Source organism: Phyllostomus hastatus, unplaced genomic scaffold (genome assembly GCF_019186645.2).
Source record: "Phyllostomus hastatus isolate PE091 unplaced genomic scaffold, TTU_PhHast_1.1 phas_scaffold_46, whole genome shotgun sequence".
Classification (NCBI taxonomy): domain Eukaryota; kingdom Metazoa; phylum Chordata; class Mammalia; order Chiroptera; family Phyllostomidae; genus Phyllostomus; species Phyllostomus hastatus.
Genome location: NW_025334032.1, coordinates 4072470 through 4095792, shown reverse-complemented (window position 1 = coordinate 4095792; position 23323 = coordinate 4072470). Strand labels below are relative to the sequence as shown.

Here is a 23323-nt window from a genome sequence, read left to right as displayed (position 1 = left end):
ATGGAGCTTATGGTCTAGTGAGGAAGACAGACAAGAATCAAAAGACCTTCTCAACAAAAATGAAGAACCTGAGACAACTGAGTAAGAAAGTGGAGTTCCAGGAGACTCAGAGTGTCTGGGATAGAGAAGTTTGAAACAGTCATGGAAGAAGCAGAAATAGAGGGAAACAGAGACTTGATATGAATATGACACTATTCAGGGAATATGGCATTGTACTGAGATCTGAAGGGGAAGAGAGTAAGAAGAACAGATGACACAGTAAAAACAATTGTCTAGATGCCTAAGGTGAAGGACACTAACATGGCTGGTGGGTCAGGAAGTGGTCAGACCCCACAGAGGTCAGGTTAAGGTTCTTCGCCCGTATCCTAAGAACAATGTGAAGGTTTTAAGCATGGTGCTGATCCAGTCTGATGTGTACTTTAAAAACATTAATCTGGAAGTGTGAGAATAGATGGGAGAGCCAGAATGTATATATTTTTTCAATTACAGTTTACTTCCAGTATTATTTTGTATTGGTTTCAGGTGCAGAACATAGAGGTTAGACAATCATATACTTTACAAAGTGTTCCCCACATTATTTCCAGAACTCACTTGGCACTGTACATACTTACTGCAATATTATTGCCTATATTCCCTATGCTGTACTTTACATCCCATGGCTATTTTGTAAATGCTGATCTGTACTTCCTAACTGATGAAGGGCTTTTTCAAGAAGCTTCCTCCTCCCTGTGAAGGGGAAGAAGACAGGCTAGGAGTATAGAGGGTAAAAAAAATCAAATAAGGGCAATGATTATTTGCTTATTTTTAACAGAAAACCCCTGGATACTTTCAAAAAGGGGAGGGATTGAGAATATGAGCCAGCAGAGCTAACTGATGTCCTGAGGGACTTGAAATAATGTGACAAGAACTCTAAAACAGGGGAACTGGATTGGGAGTAAAAGGGAGAAAACTGTACTTGAACAATGATTAAAATAAAATTTAAAAAAAAAACCCTCTAAAACAGAGGGCAATGACTTGAATTAGAAAAGAAGAACTCTTCCATTGGGGGAGAAAGATGGAAAAGTTAATTATAAGTGTAATTAAGTTTACATTTGTTTCTTGGGAGGATAGGAAAGTTCCTTTTCAGTGACTTCTGTTTCCCCTTTAACATTTGAGAGTTGGTAAATTGAGGCATTTGGAGAAGATTCAGAATAGTTATATTGCATGAGGCATTGAGTTAATATGGAATTCTAGTGGGATTCTGCAGGGCTGCTGAGCACACACTCACACACCTGCTATCCTGTGCTCTTTCAGCCTCTGTGGCTGCCTCAGGAGACCCATCTCAGAGATATTTCACTGTCATCAATTCTGCCATAGGATCTGCCTAAACACTGCAAGCAACTCAGGACAAAACAACTATACTCTGGCAACACAGTTGCCAATTTTATGAACTGTTATAAAACAACTCTCTTCTATTTTTGGCATTTCTGTGGAAAGCATCAAATACAAGCACCAATTTGAGCCAACTGAGTATGTGGTTTTTAGAACATGTAGGTCAAGAAACATCAGATTGGCCTGAATGAGGCCATCTGGCAGAGCTCTACAGCAGTAATGCCACAGGGCACTGATCACAGCTGCACTGGACTGGGCGAGAACACTGAACATGAGGGAACCTCTCCATTAACCAGTGAGGCTAGTATCTGCAGAGCTGAGAGAAAATGACTTGCACACATATACTATAAATGGATGGGCTGGAAGGAGCTCCTCTCATTTCTAAGAAGAAAAATAGGGTTGCTGACTAGAGTTAAAACACTGAAGTGTGATCTATAGGAAGGGCTACTGGGAAACATTTGAACTGAATCAGATTGCCTTAGACATGTCACTTGTTCATTCAACTTAAGCAGAACAGAAACAAGTTTCACATGAGTTAAAAAGGCATCCAAGCACCATAATCTGTCTTTCCCTGTGAACAGATTTCTAATCTCTAGAGGGTCATGACTGTAATGATGTATCTCGAACCCAACCCTCCACCCCTTCAACCAAGCCACACATCCTTGCTCTTTCTAAAACCATGCTGCTCATCTCCAGAGCACAACTACACATACACATTACTTGACTGTAAAGAGATTTGATTAAAATGAGTGAACTTCTAGAAATATCATTCCCAGTGAGTAGGACTCACCAAATCAAGAAACTTCCCAGCTGAAATTTGAAGGCCTACTGGAAGAGTTTGCTAGGGATGCCATGACTAAGCACCACAGAGTAGGTGGGAATGGACAACAGAAACTTATTTCCTCACAATTCTGGAGGATCAGGGTGTTGGCAGGTTTGGTTTCTCTTGAGGCCTTGCTCATTGGCTTACAGATGGTTGCCTTCTGGCTATATTCTCACATGGTCTTCCCTCTATGAACACATGCCTCTGGTGTTTTTCAGGCATCTCTAAATTCCTTCTTCTAAAAATGATACCAGTCAGCCCTGGCCGGTGTGGCTCAGTTGGTTGAAGCATAGTCCCATGGACCAAAAAGCTGCAGGTTCAATTCCTAGTCAGGGCACATACTCAGGTTGCGGGTTCTCCCCCCAGTAGGGGTGTGTATAAGAAGGCAACCCAATTGTTTTCTCTCTCCTTTCTTCCCTCCTTCCCTTCCTTCATTTGTTTAAAAAAAATGACATAGTCAGATTGGATTAGGGAGCACTCTAATGGTCTCATTTTAACTTAATCACATCTTTAAAGGCACATCTTCAAGTACAGTCACATCCTGAAGTACTGAGCATTAAATTTTTCAACATACAAAGTTTAGGGGGACACAATTCAGCCTATTACAGCTATCTTCCACAATTTGGTTTCATCACAGCTTTACTCTGCTTATATACATTTTATTCAGGCTCCCTATTTTCCTCCAACACCCTGTTAATATTACTTTCCCCTTTGGAATGTGCTCTGAAATACTGTTAGCTGAGAGGAAATGTTTTAGTGCTTAGGTATCAAAGACAAAGCAAGATGAATCACTGTTCCCAAACCTGTTCTCTTCTTTCCCTCAACATTTTTTGCCAATATTATTTTGGCGAGTGACATTTTAGCATTTTTAGGTGGATTTTGTAGGCAACTGAAATATTTGAGGTATTTTGCAAAAGGTCTTATTAAAAGAAAGTCAGACCCTGGTCAGGTGGCTCAGTTGGTTGTAGTGTCATTCTGTGCACCAAAAAGTTGTGGGATTAATGCTTGGTCAGGGCACATACCTAGGTTTTGTGACTGATCCCCGACAGGCACACTGTGGGAGGGAGCCTATCGATGTTTCCCTCTCACATCAATGTTTTCCTCGATCTCTAAAATCAGTAAACATGTCCTCGAGTGAGGATTAAAAATATAAGTAAATAAAATATAAAAGAGAGTCAGTTACTTGATATTACACAAGGGGCAGGGAAAAGAGACTGTTTCTCGAGCAACTACTGTATGCCAGGCATTGTATAGTTGCTTTATATATTCTCATTTAATATTCATAACAATGTGGTCATTTTACACAGGAAGGAAGCCAAATTCACAAAGCTTATTTAAGTTGCCCAAGGTCACATAGCTGGGGTTCAACATCGAGTTTATTTGACTCTAAACAATTGCTTTTTCTACAACAAAATATCCTGCCCCTCAAAAACTACAAGACTCAACAACAGTTCAAGTCTCATCTTCATGTTTAAAAATCAAAACTGTATACAACAAGAATATTTCACTGTAAACTATAACATATACAGAATCAGAAAAATAGGTTATAAAAAATTATCCAGTATCTAGAAATCATTGCAACAATTTAGACTTTCTTCAGGCTGACTCCTGGAAGAAATAACTTCACTTTGAATTTTTTTTTTTAGTAATTTTACATTTGTTTATATTTAAAAGATATGTAAAGTGTGGCTTTCTTTTTAAAACCCATTAGAGGTTTCTGATTCTGGTCTAAATAGAATAAGAGGGACAGGATCTTCCCACATGAAACAATAAAAAAATGGAAATAATACATAACACAAAAGATCTGGGACACCAGGCAATGAGTATCAGTGATTTCCTGAGAGATAACAAAATAATCACAATCCCTGCAGTCAACCCAGGCTTCCACTTTGAGCAAGTCTCTAGACTGTGGTACAGGAAGAAACAACCTGGAAAAATCCATGAGTTGAAGAGATGGGGCTGAGAGTATAGGGAACCTGAGTAGCAAAAGTTCACAGGAGAGTTCCAAAGAAGAGAAAGTTCTCTCCAGAAAGAGCACTGAAGAGAGTAAAGAAGGTAACCCTTCAGTAATCAGCTGAATACTGATCAACATATGCTTGTGAGAAAAATACCAATATTGGGAAAAAGAAACAATAAAGACATTAGATGTCATAGTACCTGGTGTTCACACAGGGCTAGGAACATTACTTATGTGCACCAGGCAGATTGGAAAACTTCCTTGTTCATGGGTATTGGGTAGAATGCTGAAGGGCCATCCCTAGCAGTAGGGAATAATTTATTCCATGTTGTAGACTATACCAGTCCCACCTAACAGGCGTTAAAAGTCAAATCTGAGAGCCCAGAAATAAACCCACACCTTTATAGTTAATTAATATTTGGCAGATGAAGCAAGCACATACAATGGGCTAAAGATAGTTTATTCAATAAATGGTATTGGGAAAACTGGACAGACATGTGCATAAACTGAAACTAGACCACCTTCTTACACTACACACAAGAATGAATTCATAATAGATGAAAGACTTCAATGTTAGATCTGAAACCATAAAAATCATAGAAGAAAACATAGGCAGCAAAATCTCAGACATTGCTCTTAGCAGTGTTTTATCAGATATATATCCTCAAGCAAGGGAAACAAAAGAAAAATAAATGGGACTGCATCAAACTAAAAAGTTTGTGCACAGCAAAGGAAATCATCACCAAAATAAAAAACCCACAGAATGTGAGAACATATTTGCTGATACATCTGACAAGGGGTTAATATCTGAAATTTGTAAAAAACATACAAAACTGATCATTAAAAAAACAAACAACCCAATTAAAAAATGGGCAAAGAATTTGAATAGACACTTCTCCAAAGAGGACATGCAGATGGCCAATAGACATATGAAAGGATGCTCAATGTCACCAGTCACCAGAGAAATGCAAATCAAAATGAAAATGAGATTATCATCTCATACATGACAGAATGGCTATTATCAATAAATCAATAAACAACAAGTGCCGGCAAGGATGTGGAGAAAGGGGAACCCTTCTGCATTGCTGGTAGGAATGCAGATTGGTTCAGTCACTGTGGAAAGCCGTATGGAGATACCTCACAAATTTAAAAATGGATCTGCCTTTAGACTCAGTGATCCTACTTTTGGGAATATATCTGAAGGAACCCAAAACACTAATTTGAAAGGACATAAGCACCCCTATGTTCACTGCAGCATTATTTACAGTTGCCAAGATATGGAAGCAACTCAAGTAGATGAGTAGATAAAACAAGTATGGGATATTTACACAATGAATACTACTCGGCTGTAAAAAAGAGGAAAAATTTATCCTTTGCAACAGTATGGGTGGATCTGGACAACATTATGCTAAGCGATATTAATACGCCAGTCAGAAAAAGACAAATACCACATGATTTCACTCTTATGTGGAATCTAATGAGCAAACTAAACTAAGAAGCAAAGTAGAGACAGATTCATAGATAGAGAGCAGGATGACAGCTAAATCGGAGAGGTTATGAGGTAGAAAGATTGAGCAAAAAGGAAAAGGAACTCATGGACATGGACAATAGTGTGGTGATTGCAAGGGGAGGGTATAGGGGGATTAAATGGTAATGGAAAAAATACAATTAAAAAGTTTAAAAAGAAAAAATAAAGGCTATTGATTTTTGCATGCTAAAAAAAGGGTAAAGATAAATGTGACAGTAGATTTGTTAGAAACAATGAAAGTGAGAATGCAGTGAAGGAAAATTTTAATATATTGGAAGAAAAACACAAAATTCATCTTACAATTTTATACCCAGCAAAAAAAAATACCTTTTAAAAAAGCAGGCAGGATAAAAACACTTTCAAACATAAAAGTTGAGAGAATTCGTCATCCGTAGACTCATGTAACATAAAATATTAAAGAAAGTCCTTCAAGCAGAAACAATGATATCAGATAGAAATCTGTGTCTACACAAAGGAATGAGGAATACCAAAATGTTAACTCCTGGTATATAGGTAAGATGCTTTAAAGATTTTTATTATTTATAGCTACAAAAAAGACAACAAAAATAGTAATAGTAATGTGGTGTTTATAACTTATATATACAAAAAGATCAGCAAAGGGTAACTGGAATATATTATTTTAAGTTTTTACACTGTATGTGAGTGACATAATATCCCCTGAAAGCAGGCTCTAATAAGTTACAGATGCATACAAACTCCAAAGCAACCACTAAAGTGACAAACCAGAGTTATACCTTATAAGCCAACATAGATGGAAAAGTGGAATTATCAAAAATATTCTATTAATCAAAAAGAAGCAGAAAAACATGAACAAAGAATGAACAAGACAATAAAAAACAAATACAAGATGCATGATCTAATCCATATTGCCAATCACATTAAATGTAAATGGTCTAAATACTACAAATTAAAAAGCAGGACTGTCATGACTGAACAAAACAAGACCTAACTGTACACTTCCTATAAGAAATGCACTGTAAATATAAAGATATAAGTTAAAAGGAAAAGGATGAAAGGTATATTATGCTAACAGTAACACTTTTTAAAAACTAAAGAGGCTATCTTTGTATCAGACAAGGCAAATATCAGAGTAAAGAATATCCCTAGGGATAAACAAGGTAATTTCTTTATCTAATAAAAATTAATTAAGAAGATATAAAAGTGTTTTACATTTATATACTTAAATGTAAATGTAAATACACTTAAACTTAAAAGCAGAACTTCAAAATCCATGAAGCAAAACCTGATCAAACTGCAAAAAGAAACTGACAATTTCACAATTTTAGTTTGAGATTTTAACACCCATCTCTAGCCCTGGGAAGGGCAGTCAGTCTCCAGTCAGCAACACCCAGATATCAGAACACCAAGAATACAGAAAACAAGAAAATATTTTTTTAAAAAATCAGTGGTTGCTAGGGGCTCAGCAGGAAGGGAGGGATCAAGAGGTGGACCACAGGAGATTTTCATGGCAGTAAAGCTATCCCTTATGATACATGTCATTATATATTTGTGGAAACCTGTAGAATGTATGATACAAAGAATGAACCCTAATGTAAACCTTGGACTGTAATAATGTATGAATATTGGCTCATCAATTGTAACATATGTATTACATTATTGCAAGCTGTTAATAAAAGAAGTCACTTGAGCACATGTTGGGGGAGGGTAGTATATGGGAACCTCTCTGTACTTTCTACTCAGTTTTCCTTTAAACCTAAAACTTCCCTTAAAAAAGTCTATTAATTAAAACAAAACAAAACACAGAGTTGGAAGATGGAGGTGAGGTAGGTGGGAGCAGAACCCAGTTCTCCCTGTGTCCAGCTGGAACACCTAGCTGATCTGAGGAACAGCCAACAGAACCCCAGTTTATATGAAGTCTGGAGGAAAAAATTGCAGAGGACATTGAAAAACAGGCCGTGAGGAGATTGCACTGGGACAGTAAGGTCCCTGGGATCTGCATGGGAGCCAGGGCTGCTATGGCCCCCAGTCTGGTGCCTGCTGAAGGATACAGGAAGGAGAGTTAGAGCACCTGCTCCCTCCCCTACCAGAGCAGGGAGGGCAGCCTGGCACCAGGAGGTACCTGGGTGCTGGAAGTCGCTGTGGGGGTGAACAGAGACAAAGTGGGAGACACACAGAGGCAGTACACATCTGCTGGGACTGTGGACGCCAGCATTAGAGAAACTGAGGTGCCAGGCAACACCTGGAGAAGGGAGGAGTTGGGCCCTGTCGAACCCTGACTCAGATAGTATCCAGACTGGCTTGTTAAGAACGATGGGCAGCTACTTTGTAAGGAACTCTCTAGCAGCAGCCAGCTCACCCCGAGGGTGATTTCAGCTGTGCCTACCCAGAGACAGCAGCTGAGCAGAACTGCACGCCTGCTTGTTTCGGGCTCCATGCTGTGAGCAACTGAGTGGCTGATTTGAGCCTTGCAGCTCACAGAGAACCTGGGCCGGAAGCCAGGAAACTGAATATTGCAACACAGACCTGGTCCCCATTCTCTCAAAACCATAGGAAGGAAGAAAAGCAGAGTCCAGCCCCCTTCTTCCTGTGGCATCTAGGAAGATCACCAGAACTCCCTGAATAGGCTGAAAGTCAGCAGGAGGCTAGTTATTATTATCATTATTATTTTTTGGATCCTCTCTCTTTTTTCCTTTTTTTCCTTCCCTCAAGTGAGACAGTAAGATGTGGAGTTACAAAGGGTCCAGAGATAGATCGAAAGGGGAGCACAAGGCTAACCCCCAAAACTGAGAAACTGAGACAAATGTTACTTTTCTATCCCATAGGGCTGGCATTTTATTGTTTCTGTGTATTATTTTTACCACTTTTATTAGTATTTTTTATTTCTCTTCCTTATGTTTAGTTTTCCTCATTTTATTTCCCTGTTTAATTGCATTGTTTGACTGGTTTTCCTTATTTTTTCTTTATTGTATTTTAATTTCCCTTCTTTCACTTCACCTGTGCTCCAAAAACACAAAACTCTTGATCGGGTACTTTCTACTCTGGTTATCGAAATCATATATTTCTTCTCATATTATTGTTGTTCCAGTTCTACTGTAAATAATTATTGTTCTATACAATTGTACATACTACACAGCAACTCTCCATGATATTAGCCGACTTCACTTTAATACTGAGCATTATTATTGTTCTGGTTAACTCTATTCTCTAACACATTATGCCTACTTTCTATCCTTTACTCCGCTATATGTCATCATCTAACCATGCATAAGTGCTCTGTTGACTGGAGTAAGCTCATAATCCTCCTCCCCTCTAACAAGAATCTTATCTCTCTTTCACCTTTTATAAAAAGTGGCTACTTGGGTGAAATATTATCATAGTTAATGCTATACTTATCCAAAGAATCTCCTATCTCTTCTCTACTTGCTGATACTTGAAATCCCATAAAATACTCTCCTACTGTCTTAATGCATTTTGCCTACCCACTGCCACTGATCACAAACAAGAATAGGTGGGAACTGCAAACATCAGTATACCTGCTGGAGGAGAAAAACCACTAACAAAGGAACCACTAAAGGTAAAACCCATGTACAATAAAAGAGCCCACACAAACAGAAGAACCTAGTCAAACCTAGAGTGTCTGCACAAGGAGATCAAATACACCACACCACTGAACCCCAAAGAATTCCTACCATAGAAGTTCACCCTACAAAGATAGCTAGCAAAGTGAAACATCAGGAAGAGCAGAAACAAACAAAAAAAGTCTCCTAAAACAGGAAGACAAAAACAGAACACGCAATCAAAAGGAATGGAAGACTCCCCACTAAAAGAGCTAAATGAAATGTAGGTAACCAAACTATCAGATACAGAATTCAAATTAATGGTTATAAAGATGCTCAGGGAACTCACAGACAACTACAAGGAACTGAGTGAGAACTACATCACCATGAAAAAGGAAATACAAACTGTAAACAAAAACTAGGAGGAAATGAACAATAAAATCTCTGAAATAAAAAACACATTAGAAGGAACTACAAGCAGGCTGGATGAAACAGAGGATAGAATCAGCGAGTTGGAGGACAAGGCAGAAAAAACACCCAGATAGAGCAAGAAAAGGAAAAGAGGCTCAGAAAGAATGAAACAGGTGGTAAGAAAGCTGCAAGACAACATGAAACATAACAATATCCGTAATATAGGGATACCAGAAGGAGAAGAAGAGGAGCAAAGGATAGAAAACACGTTTGAAAAGGTAATGATGAAAAATTCCCTAATGTGATGAGGGAAAAAGTCACACAGATCCAGTAAACACAAAGAGTCCCAATCAAGAGAAACCCAACGAGGCCCACTTCAAGACACAACATAATTAAAATGGCAAAATTCCAAGACACAGAGAGAATCTTAAAGGCAGCAAGGGAGAAACAGGAAGTAATCTACAAGGGAGCCCTGATAAGGCTAGCAGCTGACTTCTCAATGGAAATGCTCCAAGACAGAAGAGAATGGAAAGAAATATTCCAGTAATGAAAACCAGAGGCCTGCAACCAAGATTGCTCTACACAGCAAGGCTCTCAATTAAAATGGAAGGCCAAATAATGAGCTACCTAGACAAAAGAAGTCTAAAGGAATACACCTCCACCAAACCAATTTTTCAAGAGATGCTAAAGGGACTACTTTAAGGAAAGGAAGGAAAAGAGAGAGAGAAGAACACAGGTACAAAACTAGCAATGAATAAGTACCTATCAATAATAACCTTAAATGTAAATGCATTAAATGCTCCAATAATAGACACAGAATAGCTGAATGGATAAGAAATCATGATATAAATATATCATGATTTATATAGAAATCAATATATCCACACATATATTGCCTAGAAGAGATCCACGTCAGAACAAAAGACCTACACAGACTGAAAGTGAAGGGCTGGAAACAAATATTTCAAGCAAACTGACAGGAAAGAAAATCTGGGGCAGCAACACTCATATCAGAGAAAACAGACTTCAAAACAAGGGCCATAAAAAGAAAGCCAGAAGGTCACTTCATAATATTCAAGGGAAGAATCCATCAAGAAAACATAAATACTGTAAATATGTAGGCACCCAACATAGGAGCACCCAAATACATAAAGAAAATCTTGGAGGACTTCAAGAAAGATATTCAGAGGAACACAATTATAGTGGGGGATTTTAACACCTCACTGTCAAAACTGGACAGATCTTCCAAACAAAATATCAACAAAGATATTGTGGCATGATTTTTCAATAAGTCCATTTATTCAGAGATTTAAGTCCATTTGATCTAAGACATTTTTGTCTTAGATCAAATGGACTTAACTAATATATATATATAGACCCTTCATCCCAAGAGGCAAAATACACATTCTTTTCAAATGCACATGGAACATTTTCAAAGACAGACCACATGACAGGACACAAAACAAGCTTTAACAAATTCAAGGAAATGGAAATTATATCAAGCATTTTCTCTGACTACAAGGGGATGAAACTAGAAACCAACCTCAAGGAAAAAACTCAAAAACACTTGAACCCATGGAGATTGAACAACATACTATTAAATAATGAATGGAATAAGAATGAGATCAAGGAGGAAATAAAAAAGTCTCTGGAAAAAATGAAAATGAACTCACTAAATCCAAAATTTATGGGACACAGTGAAGGAACTCATGAGCGGGAATTTCATAGTGATATAAACCTACGTAAGTAAAATAGAAACATTTCAAATAAACAACCTAGTCCTATACCTATAAGAACTCAAGGAAGAACAACAAAGACAGCCCAGAGCAAGTAGAAGGAAGGAAATAACGCAGATCAGAGCAGAATTAAATGACATAGAGACTAAAAGCACAATTCTAAGGATTAATAAATCCAGGAGCTAGTTCTTTGAAAAGGTAAACAAAACTGACAAGCCTTTAAGCAGACTCATCAAGAAAAAAAGAGAGAGGACCCAAATAAACACAATCAGAAATGAAAGAGGAGAGATTACAACTGACACCACAGAAACACAAAGGATTGTAAGAACTTACTATGAAGAACTGTATGGCAAGAAATTTGAAAACCTAGGTGAAATGGACAAATTTCTAGAAAAATATAATCTTCCAAAACTCAACAAAAAAAGAAGCAGAAAACCTGAACAGACCAACAACAGCTGACAAAATTGAAGAAGTAATAAAAAAACCTCCCAATACACAAAAGCCGTGGATTGGATGGTTTCACAGGAGAATTCTACAATGCACTTAAGAAAGAGCTACCCCATCCTTCACAGATCATTACAAAAAATCCAAAATGATGGAAGACTCCCAAATTCTTTTTATGAAGCTAGCTTCATTTTAATCCCAAAACCAGATAAAGATACAACAAAGAAAACTTCAGGCCAATACACTGATGAACATAGATGCTAAAATCCTCAACAAAATATTGGCAAACTGCATCCAGCAATACATTAAAAAGATCATACACCATAACCAAGTGAGATTCATTCTAGGGATGTAAGGATGGTAGAACATTCCCAAATCAATAAATATAACCCATCACATAAACAAAAGCAAAGACAAAAATCACATGATCATATCAATAGATGCAGAAAAAGTATTTGATAAGGTACAGCACCCATATATGATAAAAACACTCAGCAAAGGGGGAATAGAGGGAGCATTCTTCAACATAATAAAGGACATACATGAGAGACCTACAGCGAACATCATACTCAATGGACAAAAACTTAGACCTTTCCCACTAAGATCAGGAACAAGACAAGGATGCCCACTTTCACCACTCCTATTCAACATAGCACTGGAAGTCCTAGCCACAGCATCAGACAAGAAAAAGAAATAAACGGCATCCAAATTGGAAAGGAGGAAATAAAACTGTCACTGTTTGCAAATGACTTGAGAGTATATATAGATAATCCTATAGACTCCACCAAAACACTACTTGACCTTAAATCAATTTGGCAAAACAGCAGGATAGAAAGTCAATACTCAAAATTGAAAGGCATTTTTGTATACCAAAAATGAAACATCAGAAACAGAAATCAGGAAAAAAATCCCATTTAATATAGCAACAAGAAAAATAAAGTACCTAGGAATAAACCTAAGCAAGGAGGTAAAAGGCCTGTACTCAGAAAACTATACTAAACTGAAGAAAGAAATTAAGGAAGACACAAACAAGTGGAAGCATGTACCATGCTCATGGATTGGAAGAATTAACATAATCAAAATTGTCATACTACCCCAAGCAATTTATAGATTCAATGCAATCCCTATTAAAGTACCCATGACATATTTCACAGAGACAGAACAAACTTTTCAGAAATTTATATGGAACCATAAACAACCCTGAATAGCTGAAGCAATTTTGAGAAAGAAGAATAGAGCAAGAGGGATCACAATACCTGATATCAAACAGTATTACAAGGCCAGTATAATGAAAACCGCCGGATACTGCCCTAAAAACAGACACGTAGACCAATGGAACAGAACAGGGAGCCCAGAAATAAGCCCACATGTCTATGGTCAATTAATATTTGACAAAGGGGGAAGAAGCATAAAATGGAGGAAAAATAGCCTCTTCCAACAGATGGTGTTGGGAGATCTAGACAGCTACATGCCAAAAAATGAAACTCAATCACCAACTAAACCATACACAAAAGTAAATTCAAGGTGGATAGAAGACTTTAATGTAAGTTGTAACAGTATAAAAGTCCTAGAGGTAAACATCGGCAGGAAAATCTCAGACATTCCATGCAGCAACATCTTCACTGATACATCCTCTAAAGCAAGGGACATAAAGGAAAGAATAAACCAATGGGACCTCATCAAATTAAAAAGCTTCTGCATGGCCAAAGAAAAGAATATTAAAACGAAAAGAGAACCAACTACATGGGAAAACATTTGCTAATGATACCTCGGACAAGGGTTTGATCTTCAAAATGTATAAAGAACTCACATGACTCCACTCCAGGAAGACAAAAAAAAAAATTTAAAAATGGGCAAGAGATTCGAACAGATGTTTCTCCAAGGAGGACATATAGAGGGCCCAGAGACATAGGAAAAGATGCTCAGCATCACTAGCCATCAAGAGATGAAAATGAAAACCACAATGAGACACCATCTCACACCAGTCATAATGGCCATTATAAAGAAATCCACAAATGAGTGTTGCAGAGGATGTGGAGAAAAGGGAACCCTAGTGCACTGTTGGTGGGACTGCAGACTGGTGCAGTCACTGTGGAAAACAGTATGAAATTTCCTCAGAAAACTAAAATGGAACTTGCCTTCTGACCCAGCAATTCTGCTGCTGGGATTATACCCTAAGAGCCCTGAAATACCAATCCAAAAGAACCCATGCACCCCAATGTTCAGAGTAGCATGATTTACAATAGCCAAGTGCTAGAAGCAACCTAATTAGCAAATGAGTGGATCAAAAAACTATGGTACATTTACACAATGGAATACACAGCAGAGAGAGAAAAAAAGGAGCTTTTACTCTTTGGAACAGCGTGGATGAAACTAGAAAGCATTATGCTAAGTGAAATAAGCCAGGCAGTGAGGGACAAATACCACCCAATCTCACCTTTAACTGTAATATAATCAACAAAAGAAAAAAGGAAACAAAATATAACCAGAGACATTGAAATTAAGAATAATTTAACAATAGCCAGAGGGGAGAGGGGAGGGGACAATGGGGAGAAGGACACAGGGACAAAACCAAGGGGGAGGGTAGAAGTAAGGGAGGGAGGTGGGTTTGGCTGGGGTGGGGGCTAGGGGTGGGAAGAAAATACAGACAAGTGTAATTGAAGAACAATAGAGTAATTAAAAAAAGAAGCAAAGCAAAACAGCTGTGTTCTAAGAGAACAATATGACATACAGGGTGGGGCAAAAGTAAGTTCACAGATGTTCGTATGGAAAATAATACAATAATTAATAATAATAGAAGAATAAACTGTTTTGTGTAGTCAAAACTTTAAACCTACTTTTGTCCCACTGTGTATTTAGCCAGCTTTTTGAAATAGGCAAACCCATGCATTAGGTAAGTCAATGCTTTTGGATCTGAACTACTGAAATTCGTAGCCATGGGTGCAAATACAAATGTACTAGTATGTTTACAGTAGAATCATTTGTAACAGCAAAAGTTTGAGAACAACCCAAGTATCCCATCATTTAAAATAGAGGTTGGCAATTATGGCATATGCATTCATTGGAATTGTATGAAAGAAACTATTTAAAAAGAAGGAAGTGAATTCTTTTTAGGTCCTGCAAAGGAATGATCTTAGTGACATTTTAATGAGGGAAGGTATGAAAAGTACAGGTGTGTGTGACACTTATATTAGCATATTTCAAAAATATGTATTTATGTATATATATACATGGACTTTGATCAGAAGGATACACAAGAAACTGTAATGGTGGCCCTGGAGGGAAAGTTGTGGGAAAAGGGTGAGAGTGAGATGGTCTTCCTTGTGTGTTCTCTTTTAATGCCATCCACACATTACTTTCAGAAAAAGATTAAAAGTGCTCTGGGCATTTTTCTGCTGTATATTTCTGTATGGTCAAGGAAAGGTCCCAACTACTCCCTTCTCCCAAGTGAAACAGGAAACAAAATAGCAACATCAATATGACATCACCTACCGTGATCTTTTTGTGGTCAGGAAACTCCAGGCCAAAATAGTCGCCTTCCACAAGGTTGAGGTGGTTGCAAACTGCATCCAGCAACACTTTCCCCGGGGCTCTTTGCTGGGAACAGAAACAAGAGAAGTTATGCCCTCTGAGACAGGCAGGAGCACAGAGAGTTCCCAGATACCTCTCCCTGCCACACACAGTGTTCTCTGTCACTATCATCTTGCATTAGTGCAGCAATTTTCAACCAGTGCATTGCAAGAATTTTTAAAACATGTAATACCTGAGCATTTAGTCAGGGGCACTCACCTCTCTTCCCTTAGATTGTCAAATAAAAATGACAACAGCCAGCACAACAATAGCTGTCTGATGTGAACAAATCAAAATTATACCTATTTTTTGTCAGATTTGCAAAAAATATATTTTTTGGCTTGCCACAAAATTTTAGTAATTAGTTTATGTGTGCCATGAGATAAAAAAGGTTGAAGATCACTGCACTCATGCAATGTATTTGTTATAATTAGCCAATACGAATACATTACTATCAACTGAAGTCCAACTGTTTGCAGTAGTGCTCATTCTTTGTGTTGTACAGTTCTATGGAGTTTGACAAAGGTATAATATCATGTATCCACCATAACAGTAGCATCATCCTAAAAGTCCATTGTGCTCTACCTCTTCAACCTTTATCCTCCTCCTCCTTAACCCCTGGAAACCAATGATTTTTTTTATTGTGCATTTTAAAGAATATCATATATCTGGAATTACAAAGTACGCAGATTTTTCAGACTGGCATCTTTTACTTGACAATGTACATTTAAGCTTCCTTTATTGTCTTTTCATAGCTTGATAGCTCATTTCTTTTTATCATTGAGTAATAGCCCATTCTCTAGATTGATCACAGTTTGTTTATGCATTCACTTATTGAAGGACATCTTGGTTGCCCAAATTTTTGCAATTATGAATACAGTTGCTATAAATACTTTTGTGTAGGTTTTGGGTGGATGTAAGTTTTCAATTCATGATCCCATTCCCTTTTTGTTGCCATTGAAACTCTGCCCTGTGCCTCTCTCCTCCATGAATATGGTAAAATTTATGGCTTTTTTTCCATCTAGGTTTCTATAGCATTTTTTTTAATAAGATCTTCTTTTAGATTTTTTATTTATTTATTTTTAGAGAGGAAGGGAGGGAGATAGAGAGATGGAGAGAAACATCAATGTGCAGTTGCTGGGGGCCATGGCCTGCAACCCAGGCAGGTACCCTGGCTGGGAGTCGAACCTGCGACACTTTGGTTCGCAGCCCGCACTCAATCCACTGAGCTACGCCAGCCAGGGCTGGTTTCTATAGCATTTTGTGTAGACTCATCTAGACTACATATACAGTGAAGGTAAAGGCCATATTTTATTAATCCTTCTATGCACAATGTTTAAAGAACAACCAATTTTATTAAAATGAATCATAAAAGTTTCTCATTCCACTATATTATATATAAATAGCTATGCGTCTATCTCTCTTATTAAATTCTGAACTATTAATTCCCCTTATAGTCCTACTGTTTAGCAAAGCACCTGACACCTGCTCAATGTCTGTTAAATCAATACTACACTGAATCTGTAAGGAAAGGGAATATGATATATAAGAACCCAATTTGTACCCTAAAAGCTTAGAATCATATGCTTTGGTTTCTCTTCACTATCCAGTGGACTCCTAATGACCCACCAGTAAAATATATTCAACTCCACCACATCAAACACTGAAAGAAAAATGTTTCAAAGACATGGTTATCTCTAGTTGCCCCTTTCCTAGCTTCACCTCCCCTCTGAGAAAAGCAGAACATTTAGAAACCAATTAGCAACCCAGGAGACTAGCTGATAGAGTCAGAGTCTGACAAGTACAAAGATGAATGTATCCAATGGCCTGCCCCAGTGTGACCTGAGGAGCCATCAAAGGTGCTTCAGTGTCCAACAATAAAGCATCTTTGTTTTAAACAGATACCAATTTATGCTCCAATAATTACTCATCATTAAAGTCCAGAAGATGCTCACAGCTGTCTAAGGGAGAGCAACATCCTCCATGGATAATTCCAAACTCACCAGGCTTCAGACTTTGAATGCCTGGTCCAAGGGTTGAGTCATTTTACTTGCACTGATGGAAGGCAGGAGTAACATGTGATTGAATGAAAACCCCACTCTCTTCTGTCAAACACTCCCCCATACACCTGCATTTACCCAGTGGATGTAAGAGCCACATGAATTACTGGTAACCAATCTTATTTCTCATCTCTTCGTGACACCACTGTTCCCTATTCAGTCTTGCTGAAAGCATTCGGGAATTCCTCAGCCAGGCTAAAGCAGGGTCCTGGGTGCAAGTTCTCACACCTGCCTCCAAAGAGCTACATGAGTAACTGATACACAACTCTTGGTTCTAAGTCCTCTTCTCTGTCCAGTAAAATATGCAGGCATTAATAACAACATAATAAACAAGAGTCTGGAGATAAAAAGTTATGGAAGTATTCCTATATTATCAGATGTTTTTAAAAAAGAAGAGCACATGCCAGTTTCACAATCCTTTTTCACAATTCTTTTTTTTAAATTATATTTTATTGTTTATGCTATTATAGTTGTCCTGAATTTCCCCGTGGTCCCCTCCACCCAGGACCCCACAGTACCTCAGGCAATTTCCCCACCATTGTTCACATCCACGGGTCAAACATGTAAGTTCCTTGGTTACATCATTTCCTATACTGTACTTTACATCCCCATGGCTATTGTGTAACTACCTACTAATACTTCTTCATCCCCTCACGTCTTCACCCATTCCCCCACATCCCCTACCCATCTGGCCACCACCAAAACATTCTCCATGTCCACAATTCTGTCTCTGTTCTTGTTTTCTTAGTTTGTTTTTTAGATCAATTGTTGATAAATATGTATTTTTTTCCATTTTATTGTTCATAGTTTTGATCTTTTTCTTAAAAAAGCCCCTTTAACATTTCATATAATAATAGTTTGGAGATGATTAATTCCTCTAGTTTTTTCTTATCTGGGAAGCTCTTTAGCCACCCTTCCATTCTAAATGACAGCTTTGCAGGGTGGAACAATATGGGCTGTAGGTCCCTGCTTTTCATGACTTTGAGTATTTCTTGCCTATTCCTTCTAGTCTGCAAAGTTTCATTTGAGACATCAGCTGATTGTCTTACGGGAACTCCTCTGTAGGTATCTAACTGCTTTTTTCTTGCTGCTTTTAAGATTCTCTCTTTATTTTTAACCACTGGTATTTTAATTATAATGTGTCTGGGAGTGGGCCTCTTTGCAGCTATCTTTTTGCAACTCTCCATGCTTCCTGGACTCTCCATGCAACTCTATTTCCTTCACCAATTTGGGGAAATATTCATTATTTTTCAAACAGATTTTCCATTTCTTGCCCTTTCTCTTCTCCTTTTGGCACCCCTATGATGTGAATGTTGGACCTCTTGAAGTTGTCCCACAGGCTGCTTATACTACCCTCCTTTTTTTGGATTCTTTTTTCTTCTCGTTGTTCTGATGGGTTGTTTTCTGCTTCCTTATGTTTCAAATCATTGATTTGATTCGTGGCTTTATCCACTTTACTGTTGTTTCCCTGTAATTAGTCCTTTATATCAGTTAGTGAATCCTTCTTTACTGACTGGATCTTTTTTATGCTGTTGAGTTCACTAAGTTCTTTGAGCATCCTTATAACCAGTATTTTGAACTCTGCATCTGATAGATTGCTTATTTCCATTTCATTTAGCTCTTTTTCTGGAATTTTAATCTATTCTTTCATTTGGGCCATGTTTCTTTGTCTTCTCGTTTTGGCAGCCTCTTTGTGTTTGTTTTCTGTTTTTAAAATGTATTTTATTGATTATACTATTGCATTTGTCCCATTTTTTTCCCCTTTATTCCCCTCTACCCTGTACCCCCTGGCCCACCCTTATTCCCCCTTCTTAGTTTATGTCCATGGGTCATACATTTAAGTTCTTTGGCTTCTCCATTTCCTATACTATTCTTAACCTCCCCCTGTCTATTTTGTATCTATCATTTGTTCTTCTTATTCCTTGTACCTTTTCCTCCATTCTTCCCCCTTCCCTTCCCTGCTGATAACCCTCCATGTGGTCTATATTTCTGTGAATCTGTTACTCTTCTAGTTGTTTCATTAGTTTTTGTTTATGCTTTTTTAGATTCAGTTGTTGATAGTTTGTTGTCATTTTACTGTTTATATTCTTTATCTCCTTTTCCTTAAATAAGAACCTTTAACATTTCATATAATGTGGGCTTGGTGATGATGAACTCCTTTAACTTGACCTTATCTGGGAATCACTTTATCTCCCCTTCCACTCTAAATGATAGCTTTGCTGGAGAGAGTCATCTTGGATGTAGGTGCTTGCCTTCCATGACTTCGAATATTTCTTTCCAGACCCTTCTTGCCTATAAGGTTTCTTCTGAGAAATCAGCTAATAGTCTTATGGGAATTCCTTTGTAGGTAAATTCCTTTTCTCTTGCTGCTTTCAAGATTCTCACCTTACTATTAATCTTGGGTAATGTAATTTTGAGGTGACTTGGTGTGTGCCTCCTTGGGTTCAACTTCTTTGGGACTCTCTGAGCTTCCTGGACTTCCTGGAAGTCTACTTCCTTTGCCTAACAGATTAGGGAACTTCTTGATTATTTATTCAAATAAGTTTTACATTTCTTGCTCTTCTTCTTCTACTGGCACCCCTCTGACTGGGATGTTGGGACATTTAAAGATATCCTGGAGGTTCCTAAACCTCTCCTCAATTTTTTGAATTCTTGTTTTTTCATTCTGTTCTGGTTGAATGTTTATTTCTTCCTTCTGGTCCAAATCATTGATTTGAGGCCTGGTTTCCTTGCCTTCACTGTTGGTTCCCTGTATATTGTTCTTTATTTCAGTTTTCATAACCTTAACCTCTTCCTGTATTTTGTAACCATATTCAACCATTTCTGTGAGCATCTTGATTACCAGTGTTTTTGAAGTCTGCATCTGACAGGCTGGCTATCTCTTCATTGATTAGTTGTATTTTTTCTGGAGCTTTGATCTGTTTTCATTTGGGCTGTATATTTTTTGTCTTGGCATGCCTGTTATGTAGTAATGGGCAAAGCCTTAAGTATTCACCAGGGCAGGGCAACCCATTTCACTGGGTTGTGACACTGGGATGTGGAGGAAGGGACCAATAGGGAACAATGCCGCTTGCTCAGCTCTGGACCAGCTTTCAGTCACTTCCTCCACTACCCACAAGCTAATTGGGCCCTTCTGGTGCTGATTCCTGGGTGGGAGGGTTTGTGTATGTTCTAGGACCCTGGGGATCTCTCCAACGAACTCTCCTGTGATGCTGGGAGTTTTTCCTGCTGCCTCAACACCTGCAGGTTTTTTCAAAGGTTTTGAGGCTTTATTTCTCCATGCTAGAACCCTGGGTTGCATGGTCTGTCTTGCTTCCTGTTGTTTCTCCCGGTTTACCTGCACACGAATGTGGGACCACCAGCTCAGCCAGCCAGCTGTCTTGCCTGCCCTGGTCCTCTAGCCACCACCTTGCTGTAAGTCCTCTCCACCTTGACTGCCATCTCCTCCCCTGCTACTGGTATGGATGAATATTCCTTAACTTCTTGTTTGTCTGACTTAGATACAGTTCAATTTTCTGACAGTTCTGGTTATTTTTTGTTTTTTACATTTGCTGTTTTCCTTCTTTTGGTATGTGAGAAGGCTAAGTGTATCTATGTATGCTTCCATCTTGGCTGCTCCCTGTGTTTGTTTGTATGTATGTAATAGGTAGAGTTGCTTTGACTCTGTGTCTTGGTAGTATGGCATAATATAGTAGCTGTCCTGTAGGGTCCAGGGGCACAACCTCCCCTATCACCCAAGGTGGGTACTCAAAGTGCGCCCTTTGTGTGTAGGCCTGAGTACACCTTCATCTTATAGGTGAGGTATGGTTGCTGTTGGTAGATCAAGGAAGGGAGTTGCCTGGACCAGTAAGCTGCAAGGATTGTCTGTGACTTACCACCAATCTGCCCTCCGTGGAGGATCAGCTGTGCAGAGACAGCATGATGGCGATCCTACATAGTCTATAGCTGTCCACTGGGTGGACTAGCCTTGGGGTTTCCTGGATGGTGCAGGCTAAGGTCAGCCCCAATGTGTGTTTTGCTCGAGGCTACCCTACCTGAGGTATATGACTGTTACTTGTGCTGGGCTTGGAGATTCCCATCGAAGCCAAGCTGTGAATCTAGGCTGGCTCCTACTAGTGTTGGGCCTAGAGCTCAGTGAGGTCAGCTGTTAAGCATGAGCCAAGACCAGCCATTCATATGGAAAACAGCTTGGGTGTACCCATAAGTTGGGTCCGGGGAGTCTCTGTGAATCTCCAAGGTGGGTCAAACAGTGTTAGGTTGATAGAGTCTGAAATATGACACCAGCTTGCTGGCCCAGTGGCTTTTTGGGAGGAGGGTTCAGGAAAGGGGCAATGGCCTCTGCTAGCCTTGATGCCAGATCCTTCAGTTTCTCCCAGTACATCACTGGTGTTTCAAGCTGCTACCCCCATATTGGAGCGCAGACAGAGTGAGTCTGAGTAGGTGTGTCCATGTGTCGGTTCTTTAAGAGGAACTGCTTAGGGCTCCAGAAGTTTCTTCCACTGACTCAATACCACCTGGTTTTGCAGGCAGAAATTGTGGGGACCTATCTTCCTGGCTGGGGGTCTTGGTGTGGGGAGGAGACTCCTTGCTCCCAAGATATCCTCCCGAATTTTTATCTACCACACGAGTGTGGGACCAGCCTGTTTCTATACCCCTCCTTCCAGTCTGGATGGATGTGATGTTTTAATTCCGTAGTTGTCAGACTTCCATTCTCCTCGATTTCTGACTGTTCTGAGTGATGGTTGTTCTATATTTTAATTGTAATTTGATGTGGTTGTGCAAAGAAGTGAGCTATGTCTGTCTACGCCACCATCTTGACTAAAGTCCTCTCTCATAATTTTTGATATTTCCTAATTGTTAAAATATGAGTTACCAATTACATGACCAACTGACAAGCACTCATATTTCCCAAGAATCCCTGGAAAAAAGTGAATTTGATAACTTCATCTAGGGTTTACAGTCTGGGAAATAAGATTTTATAATTCAATGCTGGAAGTGTAAACAACAACAAAAATTCAATATGCAGTGGATGTTTTTATAGAAATGATGTTCTACTAGCACCTTGTGGAACAAGCTGGGATGAGGTGTATTTACCACCTGAACTGGGTCTTTTACTGAGTCTGCAGAGATTTTTGTGAACATATCAAACATATCTTGGTAATACTAAGTGGCTGAAAATAGATGCTTGAAATCTAGTTGATAAATGACAAATCTGGTCTCAATTCTTAATAACTTCCTTAAAGTTTTTTATTTTGTATAAATCCTTTGTAGAAAACGACTTTTCTATGATACCACAATTTTTATACAGGGAAAAGTTCAAGTTTGAATGATATTAAGCTCTTACCATTCATCTATAAAATAAGTGCCTAGGTAGCATTATATTAATTTCTCTGTGAATGCTGTTAATATTTGGGTATATAAGGAAAGCCAGTATGTAGCACTGCTAGAAAGTATTTATAAAGTTTCAATGCAGCCACTACATGACAATTTCATGGGTAAGTGGTCCTCAGCATTCATTAACATTCCAATGTGTACCAGACACTGCAGTAAAAAATGCTTCTAGACATCATGATTTCAAAGCTCAGGGACCCAGTTTACCTTCCTTTTAGGAGCTGGGGTAGAAATGTCCAGAGGTATCCATGTACCAAGGCTAAATTCTGCTTTAGAGAAAGCATCTTGGAGAAGGAAAGAAGCAAAGGAGTTGCAACCTCATTCTTTAAGAAAAATCATCCCTCCTTTTCCTTTTACTATGGATTTTCTCCATTGGTCTGCAACATCATTTCTCTACACTTGTCTCCAATGAATTTTTGAGCTTCATACTATTGGTTTGGCCAAAAAGTTTGTTTAGTTTTTTCCATATAATGGCTCTAGTAGTGCTTAGTTG

The 23323-nt window shown here is 38.5% G+C and overlaps 1 protein-coding gene across 4 annotated transcripts in view; it reads right to left on the bottom strand.

The window, feature by feature from the left end:
• Positions 1–23323, bottom strand: part of FARP1 (FERM, ARH/RhoGEF and pleckstrin domain protein 1) — a 380744-nt gene that overhangs the window by 107743 nt on the left and 249678 nt on the right. For all 4 annotated transcript variants that reach the window (XM_045821170.1, XM_045821167.1, XM_045821169.1 and 1 more), the window contains exon 3: positions 15302–15406. In XM_045821170.1, coding sequence (XP_045677126.1) covers positions 15302–15406 — 105 coding nt within the window. The remainder of the gene's footprint in view (positions 1–15301; positions 15407–23323) is intronic.